The sequence below is a fragment of the Onychomys torridus genome, chromosome 2, assembly GCF_903995425.1.
Source record: "Onychomys torridus chromosome 2, mOncTor1.1, whole genome shotgun sequence".
NCBI lineage: Eukaryota > Metazoa > Chordata > Mammalia > Rodentia > Cricetidae > Onychomys > Onychomys torridus.
In genome coordinates this window covers 152,975,599-152,993,628 of record NC_050444.1, presented here as the reverse complement: position 1 = coordinate 152,993,628, position 18,030 = coordinate 152,975,599, and the positions used below count along the sequence as shown (strand labels likewise).

Sequence of the window (18,030 nt, the reverse complement as noted above, 5' to 3'; positions counted from 1 at the left end):
CCCAGATATGCCTAGGGAAATGCCTGACACTCAAGGCGGCCCAGTAAGTGGGAAAGGCCAGAAAAGCACGAATGCTCACTTACCCAGTGTGTTTGCCTTGCACCTGCTAGAGCCAATAGCCAAGACAGCTGCAAAGCCGTGCAGCTTCTCCTGGGAGGGCTTCTCAGTGGATCCCTCTTCATTAAGGTTCTGAAGCAAATAGGCTCTGAAAGGAAAGGAGGAAGGAGAGGCTAGAGGAATCATGACCTACCACGCTCAGGAGAAATGAACCTCAGCGACACTCAGAAACCAGCATCTCAGTTCCCAATCTATGTAAGGACAGGTGACAGTACCAGTTCCTTCATGGAAGTGTTTCCCAAAGAATAGTCCACCCTCAGAAAAGCTCCCAAAACATGAGTCCATGAAGAACAAATCTCGAGGACACTGAACACTCCTCCTACCCTCCTTCCCCCATCTCTGAAGACCAACTATACACACACACACACACACACACACACAGAGAGAGAGAGAGAGAGAGAGAGAGAGAGAGAGAGAATATATTTTAAAAAATAAGCCAGGTGGTGGTGGTGGTGCACACTTTTAATTCCAGCACTCGGGAGGCAAAGACAGGTAGATCTCTGTGAGTTTGAGGCTAGACTGGTCTAGAGTGAGTTCCAGGACAGCCAAAGCTACACAGAGAAACCCTGTCTTGAAAAACCAAACAAATGAATGGATGAATAAATCAGCAACAAAAACAAAGAAATTCTGTTTTGAAAAGCCAAATAAATGAATGAAAACAGTAACAAAAACAAAACCTGTACAGCTTTAATTTACCTAACATTTCCCAACTTATTTGCCAAGGAAAACTCACCAGCAGCTCAGTTTTGGAAAGCACTGGCCCAGCAGGCAAAGCAAAGCCTAGGTTCTGCAGAGGGCAGGCCCATGCTTTGCAGTTGGCTACTGCATCACATCAACATCAAGAACAGAGCCTGGCACATAGTAGGGTATTTGTTATCTAGTTATGCCTTGTGCTTGTTCAATATAATTGCCTCCAGCTATGGCCCTCAGTCTGCAAGGCATTAACACTAAGAGACAAGATGACTTCAGTTACACCAATCCAGGTCCCTCAATCATAACAGAACGGGGACTGACAATGAGGTCCCAGGGACCAGACAGGCAAGGGATTTAAGATGGCCAGGCTGACCTGTTGCAAGGACAAGCCACTCCCCCTCTCAACCCCATGACTCTTGTGTGAGGACAGTTTTGCCAGCTCACTCACACTTGCTCACTATCACTTTACAGAGGTGAAGAAGTGAAGTCAGGGTCTCATGTAGCATGGTCAACTAGCCCTGCTTCTGCCTCCTAAGTGCTAGGATTACAGGCATGGGCTACCATGCCTGGCTGTTCCTTCTTTTCACTCCCAGTACTGAGAACAGAATCTCCCAGGTCTAATTTAACGAAAACCAGAAGTCTCAATTTGTGGGTGATCTCCAACTTGTATATACTGACAATAAACTTTAAACCTTTTAAACATCATCTGTTGAGCAAGTTCTATGGGACATGTAGTTTACAGGGTTTGCTGAAGAAAAAGAAAGGTTTTTGGACAGCCTGCAACCCAGTAACGAGTATTTGCCTCAGGCCTGTGGGAAGCCTGGCATCTGGGAGGTCGGAGAGGAAGACTGCCACAAGCTGGGAGTGGCCCAGAGTGAGACTGCTTCAAAGCAGAGTTAGTAATTGCTCCTACATCTGGGTCCCACAGCCTGGAATCCCTGGGAGGGCTTCGTTCCCACCGAGAACTGGAATGGTGGCATTCAGAAAAACTCCTATCCTCTGTACCCTGAAACTACACTTCTAGAAGTCTTTGATGGAATTATAAAAATTCAAAGTCCTGGAACTTTCCCTCTTTGGCCACCCCTTTACACCCTGCACCATGGGGAAAAGAAAAGCTGATACACAAGGAAGGGTGCAGGCTCAGACCCCAGGGATCTCTCCAAGTGAATGCTAGTCTCTGCACCTAGTGAAGGAGGCGTAGGTGTCAATGAGTTGCAGCGAAGCTGGAAGGAGGTTCTTGGTGATCTCAGATGACTTGTGAGGATCAGTCTCTGCAGCCATCTTAGAAAAGTGCTCATCCAGAGAGACCTGGACCTTTGAGATAGCAGCATCCAGGGTGTAGATGGACTGCAGACTAGGGATCTCATGGAGCTGCAGGACGGTGGTGCAGTCGATGGAGCAGAATGATGAGATCTTTAAAAACACCCAGAATATTAATTAGTTGTGGCAGAAGGCTGTGGCAGAGCCTAGTTATGTCATTAGGATTAGAACGATAGCATACCTGTCGGGCAAAGTACTCCTCTACAATCTCAACATCGTACTTTACTGAGCTACACTTGGTGGAGGTCAGTTCTATAAGAGAGCCAGCATGCTCGGGCTTCATGCCCTGTTTGATGAGATGATCCTATTTGGACAACAAGAAAGAGTGTTTAGGAAAATAACCTAGAAATCTAAAAGCTTTCATTAACTTTAAAAGCCCCCATAGTGGGAAGCAAGTCGCCTGTGAAGCTCCCTCACAGCACTGAGCTCCCCTGTAGCACCTTTATCCAGTTGACATAGGAGCTGATCCGGAGGCGGGACGACCAGCGCAGAGTGTGTAAGATGTCACATTCACTCATCTCAGGTAAGTTCATGGCCAGCTGGTTCATGTAAGTCTTTGAAGGTGGCAAAATTCCTAAGATCCTCCAGAGTATCAAGAAGTAATATTGCAGGGCGCAGGCCTCCTGAGAAGGTGAACAGAGCAATGGAAGCATGTGGCATGCTCAAGATCTCCCTAAAGTAACAACTGTTCCAAAAGTTAGCCTTTCAAGCAGACTGGTGTGCCATTGTGAACTGAGAGCCCCAAGAATAAGCACAGAGAACCATGTGCCATTGTGAACTGAGCCCAGAGCATCTCAGCACACACACACTAAGCCAAACAGGCAGATACACTAGGACACTCTGCTCTGTTCTGCACATTGAGAAGCTACAAGGATGCTCTCAGACAGCTCTGGCTCCCCAGTACTTTACCATCTAATGAAGGGAAGATGGGAGCTGGGCAGGACCATAGTCAGCAGCCAGCCCTTTAGTAAACAGCATGGAACTGTTCAGACCTGTTTTTTTGTTTTGGTTTGGTTTTTCAAGACAGGATTTCTCCATGTAGCTTTGGTGCCTGTCCTGGATCTCACTCTGTAGCCCAGGCTGGCCTCAGACTCACAGAGATCCACCTGGCTCTGCCTCCCAAGTGCTGGGATTAAAGGCGTGCACCACCACCACCACCACTCTGGCCCAGACCTGTTTTAAGGTGTCTAGAAACCCACATGCCATCAACACTTGGGCAGCCACCAACCCCAGTCACATTTCTCTCAACATTAACCAAAACATAAAATTACAACTGACAGAACCATTCAAACTATGTAGAAATGCTACAGAAACAGATTGTTTTGAAAACAAACATTAAATCAATATAGTTCATGCCCAGAAGGGAACTTTAGGTTGAAATGACTGATCATCATACACATGTCCAGCCCTCCCAGTGTCCACCGTCTTACCAGGGCTGTCACGTTCTTATTTTCCTTCCTCCTGACTGTATCAAGCTGAGAACCAGCTGCAAGGAGGGCTGTCAGCGAGGTGTAAAGTTCATCATACTTGACAAGTTTGGAGAAAAGAACTTCACAGGCCTAATACCAAGAAAGACCAAAAACAATTTAGGTCTAGGTGGTATTGCACACCTTTGAATCCAGCACTCAGGGGTATGAGGCAGGAGGATCTCTGTGAGTTCCAGACCAGTGGGCTGCACAGTGAGACCCTGTCTCAGGGAGAGAAAGGGAAAAAGAAGACATTTGAATATTAACATTTCGCCTCCTGGACCTACATCATCACTTAGTCTCCTGACTGTGAAAACAGCCCATCAACTCCTCCTCACAGCAGAGTGCCAGTTCTGGAGCCTCACACTTAAGTTTGCATACTAACACAAGAACACAGCTGCAGGCTCTAGAATGAAGAGAGTGAGGCAACCATTCTGTTAAATTTCTGAGGTCTTCCTTTTAGACACTCAAATGCTAACATGTGAGGAGTGCAGAGTGCTCAGTTGTGGGGGATGGGGGCATCTGACTTACAGGTAAAAAAGGATTTAAAATCTTATACAGGGCAGAGCAGGGCAGGGCAGACCTTATAACCCCAGCTACTTAGGAAGCTGATACAGAATGATTGCTTGACCTCCCTCAGGCTTTTAAAGCCAGCTTAAGAGCATAAGGAAAGACTCTAACTCTTTAAAAGGAGGAAAAGAAATAAAGAAAAAAGGCAGAAAAAGAAAAAAATTCCAGAAGAATAGTAAGAAATAAAGAAAAAAAGAAAATTCCAGAAGGAGTATAAGAAAAAATAAAGAAAAAAGGACAGACAGAAAGAAAAAAGAAAATCCCAGTACCATAGAATCGAGTCGGTGCAAATCTTCCTCAGAGGCCTCTGGGGACAGGACACAGTAGAACCTGGGTTGTGGGGCTGCATCTGGAAAATGAAGAGCTTGTTAACAGTGTGAAGCACGTAGAAGTCAATTTCTACAACTTTTCTGAACCAGCAGGTAATGGACCACCCTCAAGGGGGAGACTGAGGCCCGAACCAAAGCTCCTCCAGGAGTCACAGAGCTCTAGATTTAACGCCACCAACAAGGACCAGCAGTCATCACCCTCTTTCTGACAACCTTCTTTCTGACCTGATGAAAAATGTTTGGACCAGTTTTCTTCTACTTCCTTGAACCCATGATACAGAGGAGTGTTGGCCCGGCGGCTGCTGCTGTCTTGGGATCCACTTGCCCACCCAAAAGGGGGGCTCAGCAGGTTGTGCTGCACCTTTGAAACACAGACACTTGAGTTAAGGATATACAGTCACCATCTGCTTTTCACACCAGAGATAACAGATCTAGTCATACCAAAACTTGTTAGCATCAAATGAAAATGAAATTTTGAAGATTGTTCTGATTTCTTTTTGAAAATAATTTTTGATAGTGCATCATGGGGAAGGATGCTCCATGAATTAGTTTAAAAACTGTTGAGCATAGCACCTCTTACCCACCCTCTCATCCTCTTTTGTGTCTTCACAAAAGGCTACAACTCTAGCATTTACTGTGGGACCCTTCCTCCGGCACTAAGACACATGTGGGGCCAAAGCTGAGGGCACTGTGGCTACACAAGTAAGCAGGGGGGATGAGAAAGAACATTTGTGAGTGAACAAGAAGCCACCCATCAATCAACAAACCCATCAAGTAGCCCTCAGTTAACACTGCAGGCTAAACAGAAAGTCCAATTCCAAAGACTTAGCTAGCCCTACTCATAATAAAACATTACTGCCTGCAAAGAACGGAGCTCTCAGAAGGAGAGCAGGGAGATGGTATGGGTCCTCACCTGCTCAAACAGATACATGGGGGCTTTGGAGTACTGATGAAGCAGGTAGTCCAAGATCAAAAGGAGGCGTGCCAGGGTTAGTGGCACGGAGCGCATCTGCACCTCCATGTTAACACTCAGCTCCTGGATGTTCTGCACCAGCCTGGTGAAGATGGCCCGGCGGCCTTTCTCAGAGAAGCTATGGAAGATGAGGAGCAGCAGCTGCAGGTGCTCAACATTTAGGTCCTCTGTCTCACTGGGCACTATCCCCTGCAGTGCGTTCTGCTTCATTGTAGACAAAAACCTGCCACAGAGAAAAGGGGAGCATGTCACCCAGTGGAAGGAGAGAAAACAAGTTAAAGAAGAGAAAAGCCAATGCAGAGAAGCCAAAAAGACGTGGGCCAGCAATGTGTCCCAGAGGGGTCAAGCCACTTGCCACCAAGACTGTCACACCTTGTTCCAACCCCAGGTCTCATATGATAAGAGAGAACCAACTTCACAAGTTGTCCTCTGACCTCTACAAGCATGGTGTGGCACATGTGACTGTGTGCACAGGCACACACCCATGTAGTTCAGAGCCAGGCAGGGGGAGGGGAGGCAGAGGGCCGGGGGGAAGGGACTATTATAATATTTGAGAACTTGTCAGAAGAGCCTTTACACAAGAAGGAATGAGCACAGCCAACTGTCTGCATGTTCTTTGGCTTTTAGGAAAGAGATCTGTATTTTAATACGGTGTCCTTCCTTCATCCCCAGCTCCCAGAAGCCTTCTTGCAAAACTCTGCCACGAAGGACATAGAGGGCCTCTGGCATTCAAAGAGGGCTATGATCTTGCAAATCCAACATTACAGCTATTTGATCCTGGGCTGGGAGATAGAATAGCAAAGCCTTTTAGGAAAACAAACTGCTTTGAAGCCTAACCATGTAAACAAAACATGGCAAAAAACAGGTCCATCTAAGGAGGATTTAGGTGATTAAGCTGAGCTTCCCCCAAGGAAACAAGTTCTTTAAAATGTATCCAAAACCAATACTATGCCACTCTAAATGTGCTCCCATGGAAAGCACACTAAGCCAGGACAGTCAGGCCTTTCTCCTTCAGGAGACTGGTCATCTTTGGAATCCAGGCTCTGAATAACAATTGCAACCAAATCTCCCATGGCTATTGGAAGTGTCTTTTCCCAGACCACACTGTTTACTAGAACATCTGCCAAACCCCATCACTTTTCCACCCCTCCTGAGCACAGACAGCAGCCAGACTCCCTCAAAAAGTTGCCAATCATCCACAGATCTTCCTTCTGTTAAGGTCTTACCTGTCCCACACTTTCAAGCATTCTGGGACATCAGGGTCACCTTGGGCTCCAGCTTTATGTTGCCAGATAAGCAGGAGGCGGGAAAGCACAGAAAGACCTTGGGGGTGAATGTACAGGGGCCAAGGGCCCTCGGAGAAAGGAGCGACTCCCAGCTGCTGGAGTAGTGTGTTCTGGAGGACAGAGACAGCACAAATCAAAGGTTATATGCATTCATTATCGTTCCCTTTTTGACTAATGAACAAAAGAACTTGGCAGTGTATTTCTACAAGAAACCTGAAGAAAAATCATGTTGTCCAACAACTGAGATAAACACGATGAAGCCCAATTACAGCTGTAGCTTACTTAGTGTCTACAGCAGGCTTTGGAAAGGACAAGTGCTTGGAGACCTTGCAATCAAGGCAGTTTTCAAGAAGGCTGGCAAGTGAACAGCTGGTGCCTTCAGAAGGAAATTCAACAGACGTCACAGCAGATGGACTGTTTTTTTCAGACAGCGTCTCTCTGTGTAGCCCTGGCTGGCCCTGAACTCACAGAGACTCACCTCCTGAGTGCTGGAATTAAAGGCATGTGCCAGCATACCTGGCTGAGCGGACTTCATTTACAGCTCGTTACCTCAGACAAGTAACATCTACAGAGGCAGTTGGCAACTTGGGCATCTGAGGAGTGGTAGACAATGTTAAGAGAGAAATGACGCCCGTGAGAAGCCAGCATGCGTTACTCAGCAGGGCCGTCTGTTGGCAGCCCACGCTGGTCAGAGGTTACTGTCTACCATGCCCTGGCAACTCTCTCAGAGCTCAGCAACATGGAGGACTCCCTTCCCAGTGAGACTTCCTGCTCTCTACCTGCCCTTATTTGGAGAAGGTCTCTAGGCCTGAAGGCCTGACCTTATCTGAAAGCTGTCCCTAAGCCTGGATGCCTCGTTTATCTCTAGTGTGACCCTTGGCACAGTTCCTTGCTAGAGCCCCTCCCCCTGCTGCCCCTAAGTAACTATGTCTTGTACTTTATGATAGGGGTGTGTTGTTTAATACAAAGTAGGTGATGCCTCAGCCACTGTCCCCAGTCTTACATTTATATGCCCCTCTTGTTCTGGGATAAACTAGAGCTGTAACGTTTAAAATGTCTCTCTGAGAGCTGTCTCAGAAGCCATCTGACCCTGCTTACTGGCTTCTGTCTCCTCCCCCTTCACAGAAGAAGAAGAACCACAGCTGTCCTTGCTCCCAGCTGAGTATCCCTCCCTAGGAACTAAGAGAAAACACACACAGTAAGCAGGTGCCATTGGAACACCAACACAAATGCCTGGTTTGCCATATGGCTTTTGAAGACATAAATAACTCCAGCGCTATCCTAGAAATTACTCTGTAGACCAGGCTAGGCTTCAACTCACAGAGATCTGCCCGCCTCTGCCTCCTGAATATTGGGATTAAAAGTTGCCACTGTCCGGTAACTAGAAGAAATTTCTAAGTCTGACAAACTAAATTCTATTCTTCAATATTGTTGATAATTCAACTCCTTGGAATTCAACATCATAGATCATAAGGGCTGTTTCCAGCACCAGGCAGTTACTCCAGGCCAAGCACTGCACTATCAGCAATGCATACACTTTCCCAGTGAACTTACAGCCCCCAAACAGGCAGAGATGAAAAGAGGTTGGGAATTCTCTGTCAGGAGTTTGTGCAAGTTGGCAGTTCCCTCTCAAATGCTGAGGGCAACATCAGGACAAGAGGACTAGGGACTCCAGTCCAGAGAAAAGCACTTCGTCTTTGTTCTCTGGACGAGTTTAGGCAGAACAGACTATGAACTTTGAAGGGTCCCTAAATAAACTGACTGGGGGAAGGAGCTGAGCACTGTGCAGGACCAGCTTCAGGCAGGGTGGGAAGCTGCCGCAGAGGCCAAACACTGAACAGCTTCTATTTCCTTCCTGCCAAAATAAATTTCCCTTAATAACAGGCAGGTATTAATACATTTCACAACCACCTTTTTAAACAGGAGAAAACTTCAAGGATTCTCTCCAACAGTTTGGGATTCTAAGAATCTTACTTCTTCCAATTGTTTCCTAGATTTTATCCCTTTGGAAGAAACTGACAAGCCTCTAAAATACTGCTATCTGCTGAAGTGATAGTTTTTGTTTCAATTTTTTTAGATGAAAGTCTCATTATGTTGCCAAGGATAGCCTTGAATTTTCAATCCTCTTGTCTCAGCCTCTGAGAGTCAGGTACTGAAATAATTAACAGTAACAGAAAAACTTTCTAAATAGTTTCAGGTCAAATTGGAGATCCACTTGACTAAATGGCACTGAGGGAAGGCTGTCCAAAAGAAATTATCCTTTTGTCTGTGGTGCTGGAATCAAAGCCAGGGCCCTGCATGAATAGGCATGTGCTATACCACTGAGCTGCACCCCTGACCCAGACTCCACATTTTAAACCATCTCCTCAGGAATCCCTGTGTACATTAAAGATTAGGAAAGACTAACTTTGCCCATGACAAAGAAAAACTACCTACTGGATGCAATGACCCATGCCTGGAATCCTAGGCTAATATAGGAAGACTGCCAAGAGTTTACAGTCAGGTTAGGCTAGAGTCCCAAGTCAGCCAGAGATAGAGAAGTCTTAATAACAACAACCAAATTATTATCAAACTATGATATTGCCAAATATGAATCCACATGATCTGACCCCTTGCTGGTGGGAATGAAAACCATAGTCACCATGTCGACACTCACACTGTATAACCTGACAATTCTACCCCAAGTGATAGCACCAGGAGAACCTCTTTCCTCCACACATACCAGGGAACACGAGTAAGAAAGACCATAGCAACATCTGGAATGTGATAAGCCTGGACACAATTCAAATGTCCCTCAGTGGGAACAGGGGAGATGGATCAAGCGGTGCAGCCAAGCACAGTATTATCACACAGCAGTGCAGTAAGGACTGCAGAAACACTACAGATGGGTCTTGGCAACAGACATGATGTGATGAGTACTAAGTGAAAAGTAAAGCACATAATGCCGTTCAATATAAGCTAAAAGCGGTTTGAGGAGTACAGACACACGTGAGACTCAGGATTCAAACCTCCACCTATCTCAGGAGGGAGGGAATCCTGCAGTTACATGTTCAGTCAAGGTCCGAGAGTCAGTTTTGGTGATAGGGTTGTAAGGGAAAGCGAGCATGTCTGCTGTGACCTGATGGCCACTTTTAAAGTGCTTTTAACTCTGTATTTCCCCCATCAGACTGGCCAACACTTGTCACTCTTACTTTGTAAATAACTTTTGGTGAGTTCCATCTACTGGTCTACTACGAGAAGCACTGGGAGCTTGTTTAGCTGTTTTCTTCCTTTCTTTAAACTTCATGACTTGGGGAAAAGGACATCTTTTTCTTTCAATGATCACAACCACTGCACAGGGGCACACAGAACACCCAAGCAAAACTCTGCCCAGCAGAGCAAGAACAAAGCATCCTTCAGTGTTGAGAGCCACCACATCCCAGGGAAAATGTGATGCGCTCCTGCCTAGGCAGCCACAGTACACACCAACCTGCAGGTTCGGGGACTGTAGGTCGGAAGTTACCAGGGAGTGGTTGAAGTGATAGAGGGCAGCAGCGAAGTCCTCATCTGATGACCCTTAGGACAGAGGAATACAGTTATTCAGGAACGTGGAGCCATAAGTGCCCTGTGACAACACCCAGCCTCTCCACTGACCCTTGAGTCCATCTTTGTCCACCTCCTTAATGATGCTGGCCAGGGTAGCCATATGGTGCTCTGAAAGAGACACACTCAGATAGTTCCGGATGAAATTGTTCCGAGAGTTCAGCATGGAAGATGTGATAAAGTTCAGGATGTTGGAAGCCAGACCTAAGAACTAAAAGGAACAGAAAACAACTCAGATCAGGGTCATGGGGTATGAACTGCTACCAACCCTAAATTCAAGCTACTATTATACAAGGCCAGAAGCCCCCATGCCAAAATTGAAGGCTATCACTTAATTCTTATAGCAGGACTACTCCATAATGAGAAACAGCTGCACAGAACAGTACACTTACTTGGTGTAGACCTCAAAAAACACTGTGAGGCAGAACCTCCGAGCTCACCCATTCGTTTTTTTCCCCTGTTCCTCCAGAGCCCACCCTGTCCAGCTCAAGACATTACTAGTAACATACTGGAGATTGACCCCTATATCAATGATTATTACACATAGATACATCCTCATCTTTCTCTATTATTTAACTGATTTGCCATTATTATAAAAAACTAATTATTAAATGAGTATGTTTTATGCCCATAACCTTTAAGTAGGAAACTATAATATAAGGCTACATGAAAGAATTGTACATGACTCATTTACTGGTAAATTACTAGAACAGGGGCTGAAACATAAAAGATAATCAATAAATACTGGTTGAATCAATAAGTAAGCATTTATGATGCAGCAAACCTATGCTACAGGCTTTGAAAACACTTTCACAAAGCCCTTTGGGGCGATGCAATCACTCCCAAACAAGGAGACATTCAGATTCTGGCCCAGAACCATTAAGAGCAAGCTTCAAATCAACCTCTATTTAAACGTAAAGATTGGGCTAAAAACCAGCAGCATTGGAAGCAAGCTATTCAATGATGCATAATTACTCCCTGGAAGTCCTACACAGAGGCAGATCTAAGTACCGGTTATCCAGCTTAGAACTGCTTTAGCTCAGATGGTCTACTTCTCAACTCAACCACTTGACTGAAAAAATTGCCCTCCTTCCACCGCCAGAACTTCAGAAATCAACTCTTACCAACTCAGGATCTTTGCGACTGGCCAAGATGTTGCCCTTCTCACCAGAAGCCTGTTTACTGGGGCTTTTAACCCGAGGAGAGCTCTCCAGGGGAGGGGGCGGTGGAGGGGGTGGAGGTGCAGCTTTCTCTTTACTGGGAGAGATGGTCTCCTCAAACCACTGCCCCAAAATAGGCTCGCTGTCATCATCTAAAGAGAAAGAGAAAGTCACAAAAATAACCATCTCTGTGTGTGTGAACCTGTTTTCTAAAAGTGTTCAAGTCAAAAGACCACAGGGCACGCTGATGCGGAAGATGGGGACTGATCCTGTCAATCTGCCAAGACAACCAAATGAATACATAACGCGCTTCCATTTAATTGTACACAAGTTATAGTGCAGTAAACTGATTTTTTTTTAAGAGTCCAACAAAAGAGGAGAACCCTTCCCTCTTATCTGCCTGTCTGGAAAGAAGCCAAACGTTCACCAAAGCAAGCTCGCCTCACCAGCTGCACACCCAAGATGCTAAGGACCACACCCTCTGGTGTTCCACACTGTCCCCAAACTTGACCGTGAAAGGAAAACTGAGAATTATCCCCTCTACATAAGTCTTCAGCTCTGCCCTATTATCCCTAAGCTACAAATCCAAGGTAAAACCAAACCCCTGCCACATGGCCTTTTGACCTGCACAGGGAGGGCAGAAGTCCCAGCATGGGTCAACAAAGAAGGAAACATGAGCAACTGAGATGTATTTTGATTCTGGCAGAAATGAAAAGCTACATGGGCTTGGTTGAAAGCAGTATTTATCATTTAGTATTCTACACTCAACTTCTTATTTTTAAAAAGGTCTCATGTAGCCCAGGCTGGCCTCTAATTCACTAAAGCAGTTAATAATGACCCTGAACATCTAACCCTCTTCCTGTCTCCCTAGTGCTGGGATAACAGGTGTGTGCACCACACCTGGTTTACCAGACTGCAGATCCAACCCAGGGCGTTACACACTCTAGGCAGACATTTTCCCTGCACTCCCTGACCTTCAAGCTACTCTTAAACAGCACATCATCTGAGAATACATAAATGCAAAGGCAACCAGGAAGGTGAGACAGAGACAAGGAACTAGAGGGCTATCTCTGGCTACCTTGGCTGCTGTCCTCCTCTGTGCTACTGAAGTCATCCTCATAGTATGTGTTGGAGTCGGTGGAGGCGCTGGCATCACTGCTCATGGAGCCCTTCCTCTGCCGCTGCAGGACACACGCCTAGGGAAACCACAAAGTTGCAGAACAGATGAATCCAAAAACAGAGCTGGGACATTTAACCTCCTTGACGACCTCCAAGTGTCTTTCTGTCTCAGTTGCTTTTCAAATCAGATTTCTCCAAATGCCCCCCATGCAGGACTCTCACTGCTTTATCTTACATAAGCACTCACAACCAGAGACATAGCCAAGGAATGTAAAGGAACATTCCTGGAGTGTCCACCATGCTTCTGCTTCAGACCTGTCACCACAAGTCACCAAGGGTCAGCATATATCTAATACTGGCAATCAATAACTGCTTCCAGTGTTCCAAGAACTATTCTTTTTGTCAAGCTGGGTACAATGACAGCATGTGCCTTTAATCCAAGGATGCTGAAACAAGAAGCTCACTTGAGTACAGGAAGCCCAGCTTAGACAACAGAGAGGCCTTAAGAAAGGGAGGCAGGAAGGAAGGAGAGAGGAATTCTATGGTAGGTTCCTTTCCAAAACTATTACCACAGTCTGCATTTATAAAAACCACGCCCTTGTGGACCTTACTCCAATTTATGAATGGTTTGGCTCCTACCCACCTTTCTGTATGAAGTTGAAAGTAAAGTCAAGAGCAGGTTTGTCAGCGGTACAGAGTCAATCAGCCGTTGAATCCTTTGTGTGGAGGTGCTCTGGGCCATAATACTCAGGACTGCAGGGGGACCATCTGTCTCCCAGCCCTGAAGATAACAAAACCAGAGGCGCACTAGTTATATTACACTGGTAAGAAAGAACCATCACTGATGGCTCTAAGTGAACCCCAAACTGATCTGCAGATTCCAAATAACAGCCTCCTCACATTGTGGAGTGCCTCCACCTGCAGGTCTTGAAACAGAGACGTCAGCAGCTTGATGGCATGGTTTGCCAGGATCACCGAGAGCACCCCAAATCCCTGATGCCTACACAAATGAAAACAGAAACATAGACCTTAAGATCATAAGCAATGAAGCACAACCTCAAGAATGGCCATTATCGCCATTCTGGCATCCTAGACTCCTTTAAGGATCTACAACTTTTCCACCGAGCAGGGAATACTATACACAAAAAAATCACCCTAACATGGGACCGACCTAGGCCCTCTGCATGTGGGTGACAGTTGTGTAACTTGGTCTGTTTGTGGGGACCCTAGCAGTAGGATCAGGACCTGTCCCTGGTGCATGAACTGGTTTTTTTGGAACCTATTCCCCATGCTGGGATGCCTCAACCAGCCTTGATGCAGGGAGAGAGGTTGGTCCTGCCTCAACTTGATATGATATGCTTTGTTGACTCCCATGGGAGGCCTGTCCCTTTCTGAACGAAGGAGACAGTGGATGGGGGATAGATGGGAGGAGGAAGGAGGGAATGAGAAGGCAGGAGAAAGGGGAAACTGGTTAGTATGTAAAATAAATGAAAAAAATTAATTAAAAAAAAACCTGGGTTGGGGATTTAGCTCAGTGGTAGAGCACTTGCCTATCAAGTGCAAGGCCCTGGGTTCGGTCCTCAGCTCTGAAAAAAAAAAAGAAAAAGAAAAAGAAAAAGAAAAAGAAAAAGAAAAAGAAAAAGAAAATTCCCCCTAGCCCTGCAGCTCATTATCAAAGCCCAGGTATTGACTGTCACAGGATCTAAATACTTCAGAGTAAGAACTGCTTCCAAATAAAACTATTTCACATCAGTTCAAAACTACTGGATCAAAAATGCTAGTATTTAAATGATGTTTTGTTTTGTTTTGTTTTGTTTCTAGATACAGTATTTTATTATGTAGCCCTGGCTGTCCTGGAACTTGCTCTAAGACCAGGATGGCCTCAAACTCACTGAGATCCTCCTGCCTCTACTTCCCAAGTGCTGGGATTAAAGGCATGTGCTACCACTGCCAGACTAACAATGTTGTGTGTGCGTGTGCGTGTGCGTGTGTGTCTGTGTCTGTGTCTGTGTGTTTATTGTTGCTGGATAGTTAAATTTTTAAAGAATTAATTTTTTTGAGGGTTAGCAAGATGGATCAGAAGGTAAAGGTGATTACTACCAAGACTGACAGCCTGAGTTCTATGCCCCAGACCACAAAGAATAGACTCTCCTAAGTTGTTCTCTGACTCCCACAGGTGTACCACTGCATATGCACACACCACTTAACACACACCGCACATGTATACACCACTACACACACACACACACACACACACACACACTTTCTCTCTCTCTCTCTCAATTAACTTTTCTAAAATAACTTTTCCCCCTGAGACAGAGTTTCTCTGTATAGCTCTCTGTCCTGGAACTCACTCTGTAGACCAGGCTGGCCTCAAATTTGGAGATCCACCTGAATAATTTTTTTTTTTTAAGAGAATGATTTTTTGAGAAAATTAAAAGTACCAACTTTGGGCAGGGAGATGGATCAGCAGGTAAAAGCCTTCATAGGAACATAAGCCACTTATTGTTATGGAAGTTTCTTATCTCCCTAGCAGCCTACTGCTGAGTGCCTACCGTCTCGACACCCACTTCACAGTCAGTCAGGGAAGCCTGCCTTAGTATCCCCAGCCAAATCAACTGCCTCTACATAGTACTCTCCAGATACAAGCTGGCATGTCTGCTTGAGTTTCTACTTATCTCTTGAGAATTTTTTTTTTAACTCTACCCAGCACCACAGAACCACAGTGCAAGCAGAGGAGACACAGAAGCCTAGCATTTAATCTCTTCATTCCCAGGTTCACATACCCGGTTGTGAACACAATGTCTCATAAACAAAGTCCCAGCCATCAGCTAAACTCACCACAAACAAGAGAAAAATCCTATTCCTCTCTCTTTCTCCAGTCCAATCTGCTTCTAACCAAGTACTCCTCAGCTCAATACAACCCAGCTGCTCATGCAAAACGGATGTGAGCACACCTATGTGCATGAAGGCCAAAGGTCAACCTTGGATGCTGTTCCTCAGGACAACACCAGCAAGCCACAGACAGGGATCTGCCCGTCTCTGCCTCTCCAGTGCTGGGGTTACAAGAGTCCTCATGACTACACAACAAGCCAACCAGCTGAATTAGCTCCCTAGCTCCAGACCAAACACTTTTGATGGCACAGTGTGATGATAGTGTGTTCCCCAAAATATTGTGCACCCTAATAAACTTATCTGGGATCAGAGAACAGAACAGCCATAGACATAGAGGCCAGAAAATGGTGGCACACACACCTTTAATCCTAGCATTCCAAAGGCAGAGATCCATCCAGATCTCTGTGAGTTCAAAGTCACACTGGAAACAGCCAGGCATGGTGACTCACGCCTTTAATCCCAGGAAGTTATGGCAGGAAGCAGAAAGGTGCATAAGGCGTGAAAACCAGGAACTAGAGTCTGTTAAGCTTTTAGGCTTTTGAGCAGTTCAGCTGAGATCTATTTGGATGAGAACACAGAGGCTTCCAGTTTGAGGAAACAGGATCAGCTGAGGCGAGGTGAGCTTAGCTGCAACTGGTTCTGTTTCTCTGATCTTTCAGCATTTACACCAATACCTGGCTCTGGGTTTGTTTTTATTAATAAGACCCTTTAAGATTTATGCTACAGCACAGAGTCTGCTGATGCTAACACTCATCCTACTTCCAACTCAACCTCAACAATTCCTATCCAAACACAACACAATGCCTGCTAACCACTTGCCCTGGCCTTTCTTCACAAGACTTATGACAATCCATAAATGGACTTGCTGTTTGCTATTTCTCCACTTAAAAATCCAAAATGGGTGTGATGGAAGATTCCTGTAAAGCCAAGTACTTGGAGGGATATGCAGAAAGAAGGACCAGGAGCTTGGGGCCATCAGCCTCACAGCAAGTGTGAGGCCAGCTGGGCTATTAGAGACCGTCTCAAAGAATTAAAAGAGAGAGAGAGAGAGAGAGAGAGAGAGAGAGAGAGAGAGAGAGAGAGAGAAAGAAGAAGAGGAAGAGGAAGAGAGAGAGAGGGACAGGAGAGGTGGCTCAGTAATTAAGAGCTCTGGCTGATCTTACAGAGGACCCAGGTTTGATGGGACTCCAGTACCCATATAACGTAACATCTGTGACTCCAGATCAAGAGGATCTGAAGCCCTCTTCTGGGCTCCAGGCATGTATGTGGTGTACATAGGTACATACATACATACACACACACATACATACATACACATATGCAAAACACCCATACAAATAAAGAGAGATGGCTCAGCAATAAAGAGCACTTGTTGCTTTTGCAGAAGATATAGGTTTGAATCCTAGCACCCACATTGTGAATCACAACCATCCATAATTCCAGTTCCAGAGAATCTGATGCCTTCTTTTGACTTCTGTGGTTACTAAGCATGTGTGTGGTATACATATATGTATGTAGGCAAAACACTCACATACATCAAATAAATCTTAAAAGTAATAATTAAAACTAAGCACATAAAAGGAATAAAAAAAATAAATAAAATCCAGCAATGCCTCATTAGGTAAAGGTACCTGCCACCAAGCCCAAAGACCCCAGTTTGACCTCTAGGACCTACATGGTGGAGGGAAGAGAGCTGACTTCCATAGTTTGTCTCTGACCTCCACCTGTACCCCTTTGGCTAAACACCCAAACTCAGACAAATTTAAGGAACCGCCTTGAGCACCACATTACATTCATTGTCATCTCCTTCCCAGCAAGTGCCAGTCATCATTTCTTTTTCTTTCTAGACAAGGTTCTGTGTAGCCCTGGCTGACCTGGAACTCACTCTGTAGAGCAGGCTGGCCTCAAACTCATAGAAGTCAGCCTGCTTCTGCCTCTTGAGTGCTGGGATTAAAGGTGTGTGCCGCCACCGCCCAACACACATCTCATCTTTTGATCTGAACTTGTTGAAAACTCTGAACACACACATTAGACACTCTTTCCGCCTCTCAATGAGGAAATGGGATGAAAACCAACCATGACCTATCCAGATGCTGGAGCAAGAGGCTGGCTTGAATCCTTGGTACAGTGTGTTCAGCATGTACAGACCCTGGCTACAATCTACAGAACCAAAGCAAATAAATAAGCTCTGGTGTGAGGTCAGCAGCTCATCTCCCTGGTGAAACAGGACAACACGGTCCAGCATCCAGGAGTGGAGGTCAGAGGCAGACACATACCCTTTGCCAGGCCCCAGTTTGGGAGAGCCTACTCCCTCTTTTGTACGAGAAAGGATGTCTCTGACTCGGAGGGCAGCCAACGGGTCCTTCTCCTTCCCCTTGTCAGCCAGGGCAGTGGGACTGAGATTCAGTATGAGGAAGAGGCTATTCAGCAGACACCATGCACCCAGCAGCTGGAAGTTCTGGAAGTGCTGGTGAAAAAGGACAAAACCAAACATCAGCGTGGTGGAAATTCACACCCGAC

General features: G+C 45.7%; 1 protein-coding gene across 7 annotated transcripts in view; it reads right to left on the bottom strand.

The window, feature by feature from the left end:
* Ubr4 (ubiquitin protein ligase E3 component n-recognin 4) overlaps nucleotides 1–18,030 on the bottom strand; it is a 117,064-nt gene that overhangs the window by 82,412 nt on the left and 16,622 nt on the right. For all 7 annotated transcript variants that reach the window (XM_036179315.1, XM_036179317.1, XM_036179321.1 and 4 more), the window contains exons 11-26: nucleotides 17,787–17,977; nucleotides 13,516–13,615; nucleotides 13,259–13,396; nucleotides 12,575–12,692; nucleotides 11,461–11,648; nucleotides 10,388–10,547; nucleotides 10,224–10,309; nucleotides 6,695–6,864; nucleotides 5,409–5,691; nucleotides 4,721–4,856; nucleotides 4,436–4,515; nucleotides 3,561–3,689; nucleotides 2,571–2,753; nucleotides 2,312–2,434; nucleotides 1,994–2,223; nucleotides 84–205 (exon numbers count right to left, since the gene is read on the bottom strand). In XM_036179315.1, coding sequence (XP_036035208.1) covers nucleotides 84–205; nucleotides 1,994–2,223; nucleotides 2,312–2,434; nucleotides 2,571–2,753; nucleotides 3,561–3,689; nucleotides 4,436–4,515; nucleotides 4,721–4,856; nucleotides 5,409–5,691; nucleotides 6,695–6,864; nucleotides 10,224–10,309; nucleotides 10,388–10,547; nucleotides 11,461–11,648; nucleotides 12,575–12,692; nucleotides 13,259–13,396; nucleotides 13,516–13,615; nucleotides 17,787–17,977 — 2,437 coding nt within the window. The remainder of the gene's footprint in view (nucleotides 1–83; nucleotides 206–1,993; nucleotides 2,224–2,311; nucleotides 2,435–2,570; nucleotides 2,754–3,560; nucleotides 3,690–4,435; nucleotides 4,516–4,720; nucleotides 4,857–5,408; nucleotides 5,692–6,694; nucleotides 6,865–10,223; nucleotides 10,310–10,387; nucleotides 10,548–11,460; nucleotides 11,649–12,574; nucleotides 12,693–13,258; nucleotides 13,397–13,515; nucleotides 13,616–17,786; nucleotides 17,978–18,030) is intronic.